This window comes from Callorhinus ursinus, unplaced genomic scaffold (genome assembly GCF_003265705.2).
Source record: "Callorhinus ursinus isolate GAN/ISIS: 27379988/994484 unplaced genomic scaffold, GSC_fseal_2.0 scaffold2, whole genome shotgun sequence".
Taxonomy (NCBI): Eukaryota; Metazoa; Chordata; class Mammalia; order Carnivora; family Otariidae; genus Callorhinus; species Callorhinus ursinus.
This window is the reverse complement of record NW_027397064.1, coordinates 5617821-5629926: the sequence shown is the minus strand read 5'-3', so window position 1 is coordinate 5629926 and position 12106 is coordinate 5617821. Positions and strand designations below refer to the sequence as shown.

The following is a 12106-nucleotide window of genomic DNA, read 5'->3' as shown; positions in this document are numbered from 1 at the left end:
AATAGGGACAGTTTATTTCTAACTTCCCTGCAGACTTTCTCTTCAACTCAGGGATTATTTAGAAATGTGCCCCTCGATTTCTAAGTGTTTGGAGATTTTCCTGTTATCTTTATGTCACTGATTTTCATTTTAATTCCATTATGACCAGAGAACATACTTTGTGTGATTTGAATTCTTCTAAATTTGGTGAAGCGTGGTAAGGTCTACCTTGGTGAATGTTCTGTGTGCACTTGGAAAACAACGTGTATTCTGCTAAGGTGTCAAGTGGAGCATCTTAGAATGTTATTAGTCCCAGTTGGTTGATGACACCCAACTCTTCTATATCTGACTGATTTCACGTCTCCTGGTTCCACTGATTTACGAAGAGAGGAATGCTGAAGTCTATGAACTATGTGGATTTTGTTTTAATGTGTGTGGGCACTACTGATCAGATTTGGTTGGTAATATTTTCACTTGATTTGTGTATTTCCCTCTTTTCCATGCTCTAGATCACAGGACAGCAAACCAGAGCCCACGGGATGGCCAACTGTAAGCATAAAAAAAGTTTAACTGGAATGTCCATCCCTTTACATGCTACTTGCAGCTATGACATTATAATGGCGAGCCAAGTGGTTTTGAAAGAGGCTATAGGGCCCACAAAGCCTAACATATTTACTCTCTGGTCCTCTAAGAAGGGATGACCCCCCCCCACCCCTGCTCTAGATATTTCCTGACCAACACAGTAGCCACCTGTGGCTTTTGAAAGGGAAGTTAGTTTACATTATGCAGAATTAAACGTTCAGCTCCTCAGTTGCACCAACCATACTGCAAACGCTCAGTCGTCACATGTGGCTGGTGACTCTGGGGGATGCAGCAATGTTCTAGACTAGCCCAAGGGACAAGGAACTTCTCTGTGCTTTGACCACTTGGCACAACTCAGCCATCTGGGTGCAACATCTCTTTTGTAGACTTTTTTGGTTACCTGGTACATTTTGGTGTTTAAAAAATTTTTAGTTTTGAGTCAGTTTTTGGTAGCTTCTATTTTCCTAGGAAGGCATGCATCTCATTGCAACTTTACACAGTATCGTTTGGTCTCCACTCCATCTGCTTTCCTTCGGACTGTGTTGGTGTGTATATTTCCCCCCGAATGTCTCAAAGCTGACCTCTGAGTTCAGTTAATTCTGTATTTATTCCTTATTTAATAATTAAAACATGTAAGGTTGTGAATTTATATCCAAATGCAGCTTTGGCAGCATTCCACCTGTTCTTAAAATGTAGCATCCTCCTCATTATCTTTGAAATAATCTGTCAATATAAGATTTACTTTCTTATCTCAAAGGTTAGGAGCATTTTAAACATTTCTGATTTGAGGTTTTTACATTGTTTACATTTATTTTCTTGTTTCACTGCACTATGGCGAGTGATTCTGACCAATACAATTTTAATAAATATTTATTGAACTTCTAATGGCTTAATATACGACCACTTTCTGGTGGTATTTACGGGCACTGGAAAATAAAAGATTGCTTCTCTTCAGAGCACTGCTGTCCAAGAGAAGTAGAAGCCTCATACCCAGTTTTAAATTTCTTAGTAACCACTTAGTAACCATTAAAGAAGGTAAAAAGAAACAGGAAAATTTTAACATATTTTATTTAATCTAATCTATTCAGAATATTATATCAGCATGTAATAGAAAAATTATTAATAAGGTACTTTGCTTTCTTTTAATTTGTGCTAAGTCCTCAAAATTTGGTGTGTATTTTATACACATGCCACGTTTCCATGAGGATCAGCCACGTTAAGAGTTCAGTAGCTACCAATGGCCTATGGCCACTGCAGTGGGCCACACATCTTCAGTGACTACAAAGTTCCGTAAAAATATTTTAATCCACCTCATTACTTTTTGCAGATTGCTAATATCCGTGGATGTTCTACTCCTACAGAAAATCCTATAGTGTGGACAGCAACGTCTGCTCACGGTTCTACCAGAGTCCACACTATCTGGCTGCCAGTTCATAACCGTTTGTAATATTACCTTTTCATTGTAAAGTGTATCTCTTAGGAATGGCTTTCCTAGTCACAGGCATAACGTCCAGGAGCCTAGGTTTCAAAAAAATAAAAAGCCTGGCAGATTTTCTATAAAGGTGACCAAATGTTTTTATGTGGAAAAAAGATACCACAAAGCAAGAAGCCACTTAAGTGCTCGATTGAGGTCTGTCCAGCTCTTCATCTTGCTAACTGATTTATCTTCACAACCCTGGGATGCAGGTACTAAGATGATCCCAGTTTTACAGATAAGGAAACAAAAGCAAAGAGAGGTTTAGTAACTGGCCCAAGGTCCCAACAGCTAAGAAGTAGCTGAACTGAGACTCAAACCCATACTACATCACTTCTTCTATACTACAGGATGGAAGAAAACATTTTAAACATATTAAAAGAACGTAAAAGCCAGAATGTATAAAAAGCCGCCCTCCATCATGAAGAAAAATACAAACAACCCAAGAGAAAAAAGGGCAAAGGATAAGAACAGGCAATTCACAGACAAGTGGAAACAGCATATGAAAAGATGCTCAATTTACAAGTCAGCAAGGACAGGCAGGTTAAAATGAGATAGGATTCTTCATCCAACAGATGGGCTGATGGGAGCAAACATCATGAAGTCTGCTAACAGGGCTGGGAGGCTGGGTGAAAATGGCGTCTCTCCCACCCCGTAGTAGCATGACATTTGTCCTGCCTTTTTGAATGGCAACTTGGCAGTGTCCACCAGTTCTTATTTATTTATATTTTAAAGACTTATTTATTTGAGAGAGCGAGAGAGAGCGCATGCACAAGTGGGAAGGGCAGAGGGAGAGAATCTCAAGCCGACTCCACACGGAGCGTGGAGCCCTAAGTGGGGCTTGATCTCATGACCCTGAGATCATGACCTGAGCCGAAACCAAGAGTCGGACGCCCAACCGACGGCACCACCCAGGCGTCCCTGTCCACCACTTAAACTGCACTTCCCTCTTGACCAGCCACAGTTTCCCTGCTTTACAAATCCCAGCTCACAAGTCCCTAGGGATGTCAAGTGGGTGCACTGAAGCTCCCCCTAATCAGGCTCCCCACATAGCCACGTGCTGAGTCAATGGCACGGTTTCCCTGCAAAGATGAGCAGGATCTGCTGAGTGCTCTGGGCAGCAGGCTACTCTCCAGGTCACCTGCACCCTTTTTCCCTCCCCCCACCGCCCCGGGAGCCCCCTGTGTTCGTCCCTGCTCTCATTCAAGCCCGCGGCACTCAGGACACAGGGAGTTCTCACGAAAACTAAGCTGAGGCTCTACGTTGCTAAAAACCAAAATCAAAATCAAACTGCTGCTGAACAGAACAACTGTAAATATGGGGGGAAGCCTCATAAAGATCTGTAAGGATTTTGCACCTTCCTAAATGTATGAACCCCAAAACCAGATGGTGCATTATGACTATGCTTTATCAGGAGAGATAAGCCAGACACAGCCCGTCCTCCAGTGAGAAGCCAGGAGCCAAGAGAAGGCCAGCACATGTTTGTGCTGCATTTTTTTAAACAATGAAAATCCATTAATGAGTAGCTTAATTTTAAAACATTTAAAAATAAAGCAATACCTTTATCAACGTGAAGCATACCTTTAATAACACAAAATGACCCGTTTCCTTCGTTAACTTATCCCAGATTCCACGCTGTGCCACAATATAATGGGTCTAGATTTCCAATCAATTGGAGGATTTGTCTTTCCATGGAGGATGTAAGCAATTTACACTCATTGTAACTGATACATTTGCTACTGACTCTGCTCCCTTATTTTATGCTATTTTGGGGGGCTTTTTTTTTTACTGTTTGCTTTTACTACAAAGGCCCCCTTCCCTGCTTTTAGCTTTGCTTATGTCACAGAAGGCTTATATCATGTTTTAAGTTCTACTAAGGTTTATCTCCAAGCTTTCTAAAGGACCTAGAATCTTTACTTCTCTAATTATCAAGGTAAAAAAGAAGTATTCCCCCAGAAACTGGTCTTTTTTCCTTGTTCTGGGGGCAAAAAAAAAGGCCCCGTGGCGGTGATACTGTGTGGAGGAAGCCAAATACAAAACACTATTGCATAATTCCTTTTATATGGAAGTCAAAGTTAGGGACGGTTGCCCTATCAGTGGCTGGGGGAGCCCCAAGGTAGGAAGGATGGACAACTGCAGGGGGATTTCTCCACGTGTTCTGGCACCTTCCACGTGCTTGCTTTTCTCAGTTCAGCTCCCCCTGCCTCAGGGGAGATATCCCCCACATGTGTCTTCATTTCTGATTGGGGGCAAGGGGCTTCTTTATGTCTCCTCCAGTGTTTTTGTAGAAGCCGCATTGGGAACAGGTGACTACACGTTCTTTACATCAGATGTTTCATTAGAAACTCCTGACACAGCCATTTACAAATCCCTGCTCACAAGTCCCCAGGGATGTCAAGTTGCAACCGATCCCTCCTGGTCCTCCCAGACACAAATCCAGCCTCCCCCAGCCGCCAGCGAGCGCACCGTGGTCAGCAGTACCCTCAGTCCTGGTCATGAGCGGTGCGCAGGTTGCTTTGCCTTTTAAATACACGAGAGGAGCAAACGTTTCTCCAGACTCCAGGGCGGGAGGGAGGGGCAGGGGTTAAAGTGGGGCAGACATCTGGGGCTAGAACAAGTTCAGGACAGGTCTGAAGGGGCGTGTGAGTATGGGGGGCAGGACACAGATGATGACACTGCACCGAACCAAATCTCTTCCTTTCCCGCTCTATCTCCACTTTTGAAATTTCACGGTGAACACACATGTGCACAATCACCATTCCTCCCCACCGTTCTCTCCCCTTGCCCTTGATCGGCCGCGCTCCCGTCTCTCTAGACCGCGGGCTTTCTCTCTCCACCCAAGTACCCTTTGCTCCACTGAAATGCACACGCAGATTTCTTAGCTCCGTGTTTCCGCATTTCCGTTACTGTAACTTTCTCATGGATCACTTCTCCCGCGAGCAATATGCCGTTTAGGCAACCCAGTGCCCTTGCCTCGGCCTAGCTGACGGGCAAGATCTGCCTGGACCATCAAGAGGAGCCGGGAAGGCACGGCCCTCCGCTTCGGCACCGTTTCATCAGGGTTCATGGGACTCCGGAATAAAGTGGTGGACGTGAACCTCGGGGGGCTGACCTTCCTCACAGGCTCAGCGAGCTGGGTGTCATGGAGGGCACCAGGCTCACGTGTGCCCCGGGGATACCCGACAGTCGCCCTCTCCTGACAGCGACGCCCAAACACTCCCGATTGGGCTGAGCTCTCCTACAAGGTAATGAGCTATTTTTGGTTGCCTGTGAAATAATGTGAATTTCCCTGCGTGTTCTGGATGGCTAAACCGTGCCAGGGATTCTGGCGAGCCGGCGGGGGTGCCTCCCCTCACGGAGGAAGCCTCAGCGGAGCAGGTTAAAAGACCTGTACATTCTGAATGGAGCCCCCCCCCACCCCCCCGCAGGGCGGCCCTTTACCTCCTGCAGTTTGATCTCCTCGGGCTGGAGGATTTCCAGCACCCCGCTGCTCTGGATCTCCGGGAGGTCCTGCCAGAGGTTAAATCTCGAGTGGGGGTTACTGAGCAGGCAGATCTGGGGCAGAGCCTTCCTCTCGGGTGGGCTTACTTCCTCTTCCTCCTCCTCCTCCTCCTCCTCCTCCTCTTCCTCCTCCTCCGGAGTCTCCTCGCTGACCGGGGAGCCGTGGGCATTGGCGTGTATCTCTGCATCCTGCTGCCTCCTGGTTTCAATTTCTTGGAGAGTTGATTTATCTCGGTATTCCTGATACAGGAGCCCTGAAATCAAATAGAGTCGTAATGAAGAAAAGGGAAAGATTTCAGAGGAAGATCTTTCCCGATCACTAGGTCAAGACTTGGTCCTCTCATCAAGGGCAGATGCTGTGCCCGTGAGAACAGCAAAGAAAGCCAGCCCGCCCGCGCCTGTCCCGCAAAGGGCTCTACCCAGCCCAATGAACTGCCACTGTCTTCATTCCTTGGGAATGATCCGCATATGGAAGTTCTTTCCAACAAATAAAGAAATCCCTGAACACATTCAGAATCCAGTCACACAAATCTATGCTTTCCCTACACACACTTGGCAAACAAGTCTAGAACTTGATGTGTTAATAACCAGTGTGCACAGTTGATGGAAATGCCCTGATTATGTTTCAATATCCCAACAGTATGCCTTCCCTAGCCTTAAATGCTTCAATATTAAAACTCAAGTATGTTCATTTGTGAAATGGGAGTAGTTGTAAATTCTCATTTTGAAGGAAAAACCAATAGTTCATCAACCTTATGATCCAAAAGGGAAACATTCCTTTTTTGCTTTTAGTTTCAAACTTACTTCCCTGACCAATTGTACTTAAAATCAATGCATTCCAAGTCTCCAAAGAGACTTGGGGGTACATATGAATCAGCACAAATGTAGCATCTGGGGGGGCCCATTTCAGACATCCTGGTTTCAGGGTGGAGTGACTGTCTTTTCACAGCAGGAAAGCCTCAGGGGAAAGGGGGGGTCCTGGCCCCAGGGAGGGGGGGGTGGGGAGGGGGGAGGGGTGTGGAGGGGGTCAGACCACTAAGGTCTTGTCTGCCTGCCATGCCATGGAGGTGGCAGTCTATGCCGTGGGCAAGAGGGAGGCCCCGAGAGACCTTAGGCAAGCAACTCTGGTCTCCATCTTTGGGTGGGTGTGGATAGGAAGAGAGAGGCTGTGTTGATTTCCCAAGGGGGTGATGATGGAGGCCTGAACTGCATGTAGGCGGGGGGGAGGGATGGAGCCACGTGCCTGGTTCAGGGAACAGGGTTAAGGTAGAAGATGGGTCCTGGGGACTGCCTGGTGCTGGGGGGCAGGGGTAGCAGAGAAATCCAGGTGCTCCAGAGAGGCCCCCAGCTGGAGAGGTCCAGCAGGCAGCTAGCTGAACATACTGGTCTGGACAGCAGCCAGGGCCCCTGGACATGTCTACTTATAAAACAAAGATAATTTTCCCAGGAAAATTCTAACTGGGATAAATGCACCACTTGTAAAGCACTTTCTCTTACAATGCAGACAAACATTAGCAATTGTTCCTTTCTTATCTCATTGTTGAATATATCTAAACAGGAGATTTAAGGAAAGGAAAGATAGAAAATCTGAATGTGGCCGGATCAAGTATATTCATGAATGGGAGCCCCATAAATCTGCCCTGTGGAACTAACTAGTTGGCTTCCTATGCCCCATAACGCGAGATTATAAAGCCTTTATGGTAAGTACAGCATTTACTTTAAAAAATTAAGATCCTGTGATTTTGCAATGTTCCAACCCAGCAGAATACAACATGAAGGCAATCTGACAAAGGAACGAGAAAGAGAAAAGGGAAGTCTCTGTTAAATGCAACCTGGACTGAATATCTATAAAGACAGAGGTTTAATGCCACTGCATCCACCACATCCAGTCATGAGCATTAAGACATAACTGTTCTGCTGACCTTGAACCAACTGTTCTCCTGTGATTCTGATGCACAGTGTTTACAGAGGTTTAAAGAAACCAACTTTCCATGAGTTGACTTGGATTCACTTTTCAATGCGAATGAGCCTCCCACCCAGCAGGTACTCAGATACTTGTTGAATTGAACCCCTTTTAAAAATGCAGCTTTGGGGCACCTGGGTGGCTCAGTCTGTAGAGCTTCAGACTCTTGATCTCAGGGTTGTGTGTTCAAGTCTCACACTGGGTGTGGAGCCTACTTTAGAAAAAAAATGCAGTGTCGAAGCTTCACCGAAAGTGTCTAATTTGGCATCTTTTTGACAGTTCAAATATATGTCTTATACATGCTATCGTGGGCACATCATGGGTAAATACTATCTCCAGCATCTCAGTGTGATACATATGGTGAAAAGAGACGGAAATATCAGCGTTGTGGGTAGCCGGGTTGAAAATGTTAATTCTGAAATCACACTGCGGCAGACACTGTTGGCTGTCTCTCCTCTAACCCCTCACACTCCGGGTTTCCAGCAACCAGGGGAGGGGTTTTCTCTGGGGGCTGACCCACTCGGTGCTCAGGGAAGTGGGTGAACGTTGACTGATCAAAACCCACTGTGACCCTCTAAAGTACACGTGAAACTAATATTACACTGTATGTTAACTAACTGGAATTAAAATAAAAAATTAAAAAAAAAATAACTTTCTCCAGAGGGAAAACAAAAAGCAACAAAACAAAACAACGAACAAAAAAGAAACTATTCTTTAGAGAGCTCTCAATTGTCTCAGTGGTATAATGGCTTAGCCTTAGGGACTCCCTTGACAAGAGAAAAAAATCACAGAAATTAGGCTCAAGACTTAGAAAATAAATGTCCACATCCAATGTAAATTTCCCTTAAAATCTGGCCTCATATGCCCTATGAGATTTACAGAGAGCACTCAGTCCTAATCTCTAGGTTCAAAGTGTACAGGTTGCTCATATATATGCTGAAAGCCAGGAAATAAACTTAACAGAAGCACTTGGGGAAAAAAAAACCATACCTCCCTCCCTCTTGCCAGTGGTGGGTTCAGACATGAGCATGACACAACCTGGCCAAGGAGAGTAAGGGGACATTTTACATCCTTGAGAAGGGCTTCCCAGGGCGCCTGGGTGGCTCAGGAGGTTAAGCATCTGACTCTTAGCTCAGGTCTTGAGGGATTGTGAGCTCAAGCCCCACACTGGGCTCCATGCTGGGCGTGGAGCCTACTTAGAAAAAAAAAAAGAGAGTGAAGGGCTTCCCAAAAAGATGTCCCTCCTCAGCAGACACCTGAAGAAAAATTTTTCTTTTTTGCATTTACATGTGGCTGCTTGGGGATGCCATGCCTGGAGCTGTGGCAGCCATTTTGTGACATGAAGAGCAAATGCTGAGAATGGTGGAGGGAAAGGAGCTGGGTAACTGCCTGGCTGAATGAACCAAATTCCAGAATTTTCTACCTCTAAACGAGAAAAAATACTGCCATTGTTTACCGTCATTTTTTGCTGGATATTCTGTTACTTTTAGCCAAAGACTCCCAAAACAAGTAACTTTAGAATTTTCTTAAAACTCTTACTTCTTTCTGAAGTGTTTAGAATATGAATTTAAATACCAGTTTTCCTGGAATTACTGTGACTACAAAAGTTATTTGACACACTGCGTAACCATTTTTCAATGCCTGTTTATTTTTATTGGTCTTAAAGTCAGACTAATAGCATAGCTTTACCTGAGTAGCTACATGTTAGCTGATTAAATTTCTGTATTCATTGTTCTCTTAATATGTTTTCCTATCTTGTATTTTATACAGTCAGCAAGCACAACTTTATATGAAAATGAACTTTACTGGTAGAATCTTGCACCTGGCATAGTATATTCATGCAGATATCCAAGACCCAGTTCCCATCTTCCCTACCTAAAATGTTTTGTACCAAGTTGGGTGTGCTGCCCTACAAAAGAGAGTAAGTCCCCAGCTCCTCTTGCCAAAGCCCCTGGAGTCATTCAAAAATCTCACTTTCTCAGGAGAATCATTTTTTTTTCTTTGAAGCACTCAAATACAAACTTCTAAAGGGCGGGGGATTCATTTATTTTTTAGCGAGCACCTTCTATGTGCCAAGCATTTGTCAGGTCAGAGACAGCAACAGGGGACACAGGCACGTGAAACCAACGGCAGGGGCTCAGGGGCTGTGATCTGTAATGACAGTTGTGCTCCGTATCGTGCACAATCCCGGAGGAATTCTGTTCCGCCCTCTGTGGGAGACACTGCAGACTCGAACACGGGGTCTGCAAATGTGCCCATACGCGTTTTCCACTTTCTTCCCCACTTCATTTTACTGTGGTTGTAGGAATTGGTCCTTTCCGGATAACCTGGCAGAGGATTCACTTCCTTCCTAGAGCTAAAAGCAGGGAGGGCTATTGTAGGACTCTGCTTAGCACAGTCCCCAAGTCCGTGATGAGAGAAGTGAGAAGGTGCTGACAGCTCTGGGCTGTCATCCGTCCATCACAGCTGGTGAGCAACTACTATGGATCCAGCCCAGGAGCCAGGAAAAGATATTCACCAATTATACCAACAGCGCCTGGAAGGGGGCAGTGGGAGAAAAGACTCAGAATGTCAGTCTCTACTCTTTGCCAGATGAGGGATGGGAGGGCCAGCAGGGGTGCGGGCCAGGGCCCAGCTTCAAGCCTGTGCCACTTGCCTAACAGGACCAGCTGCCTCCAGGAGAGGTGTCTCCACATGCCCCGATGCAGAGGAGAGCCTCTCTCTCTGGGCAAGGAGGCCTGGAGCTCTCCACCCCCACTCTATGTCCTTCCCAGTTACGACACGGATGTGAGCCGTGGGAGATCCCTTCCAAGAGGGTGGAAGTCAAGGTTTTCAGCGTCTGCCAAGGCAGAGGGGGTTGTCCTCACCACAAAGGACAGCGTGGCAGAAAGGTGTGAGAAAAAGGTTTTGAGGAGTCTTTGTCTTCAGCTCAGCCCCTCTCCGTTCCCCCAGCAAATAAAGGGCAAATCTGCCACCGTCACCGCCACCAGCCAGCCTGACACCAACCAAATTCCCGGAGTCAGCGCTTCCATCCCCTCAGCTGTGCCCGGCCCGGCTCCTCTCTGGCTTCAGTCTGGAAAAACCCTCCCAGGGGAGACGGGGCTGGCCCCAGAAGTCTCCGGAAGGCAGGGTCTCCTGGGACAACAGAAGCTCTACTTCCACTTCGCGTCTACCTGAACGTCTGGGATGGAGGACGATGGTGATGTATTTAGGGAAGCGAATTTCCGAACCTAGAATTTTAATTTAATGAATAAACTGCTTCGCTGACAACACTTTAGAACGAAAAGCTTTTCTCAGCAGCCGGTACCATTTCCCAGAGAATGGAACCCACATGGGAACTAGTTGGATGTCATTAGCAATTTTTGACTTTTTTTTTTTTTAAAGATTTTATTTATTTATTTGAGAGACAGTGAGAGAGAGAGAGCGAGCACATGAGAGGGGGGAGGGTCAGAGGGAGAAGCAGACTCCCTGCTAAGCAGGGAGCCCGATGCGGGACTCGATCCCGGGACTCCAGGATCATGACCTGAGCCGAAGGCAGTCGATTAACCAACTGAGCCACCCAGGCGCCCAGCAATTTTTGACTTTTAAATCTAAGTGCTCGAGTTCTTGGGACACCTTCTCAATCCACTGTCTGCGTTCACCCAGTACATGAGCCGCAGCTGCGGGGAAGGTGCGCACACAGGCAGTGCCCCACACCTCCGGCCACGTTCCTGGAAAAGCAGGGGAAACCAGGCTTGCCTTCCTAACCCAGGGGCCTCTGGGGCGCCCACTTTCTCTCCACTTTCCCCTGAGCCAAGTCCCCCATGCCTCTTCTTGCTGAGCCTGGGTCTCTGCAGAAGCCATTCTCAGACTTTGCTGTCTCTCCAGGTCTTCCCCCGGCCCCTGGGGGAGGGGGGCAGGCGCTCAGGCAGCACCCCCTCCTGCAAGGCCCAGCAGCACCTCACCCCTGGTCTTTTTGGCAAAAATGACAAGGGGACAAAGGGCCCTTCCCCAGGAAGGGGCTGGGCAGGTACACCTCTTCGGAGAGGACAGAAATCCATTTGCTGAAGCCCAATTATACAGCACTATTGAAATATGGTGGTTTTGCCTATGGAACCATTTAGAGCCAAATATGTCAATAACGTTCCTTAGTCACATCAGATACCTTTGCTCACCGAAATGCAACGACATCTCAGGAGCAGGGGGACCCTCAGAGTCCGCCAGGAACCCGCGTTTCCCCAGCGAAGCCCGGCTGCCGCCAGGGACACCCACCTATTTGTTCGATGAGGTTTCTCCAGGAGTCGGCGGGAATGGGGTGGATCATCTGCAGGGCCTCGGTGAGCGTGGTGGGGCTGTCGGCGAGCGCCGGGCACTCCTCGGGTGTGGCCCCATTTCCCGGGGTGGAGGACGACTCGCTGCCAGAGAGAAGGAGGGGCAGGGCCGGTTATTTTTAAGCAGCGACACACCTTGGCCAGCTCGCGAGTGGCGTCCGCACGAGGGGCCCTGGCCAACTGGACCCTACCCCGGACGGTCCAGGCCGAATGGCCGTCGCCCCTCCGGGCCAGGCGGGCCCCACAGGCCCTTTTTGTCACCGCACCAGGGCGCGACCGGGTGATTCATTCCCACAC

At 47.4% G+C, this 12106-nt stretch overlaps 1 protein-coding gene across 7 annotated transcripts in view; it reads right to left on the bottom strand.

The window, feature by feature from the left end:
- Window positions 1-12106, bottom strand: part of NGEF (neuronal guanine nucleotide exchange factor) — a 102469-nt gene that overhangs the window by 24355 nt on the left and 66008 nt on the right. For 6 of the 7 annotated variants that reach the window (XM_073877062.1, XM_073877047.1, XM_073877068.1 and 3 more), the window contains 2 exons: window positions 11751-11893; window positions 5477-5790 (listed from right to left, as the gene is read on the bottom strand). In XM_073877062.1, the coding sequence (XP_073733163.1) occupies window positions 5477-5790; window positions 11751-11893 (457 nt within the window). Of the gene's footprint in view, window positions 1-5476; window positions 5791-11750; window positions 11894-12000; window positions 12102-12106 lie in introns of those variants that run through there. The other variant, XM_073877057.1, reaches the window with a different exon arrangement.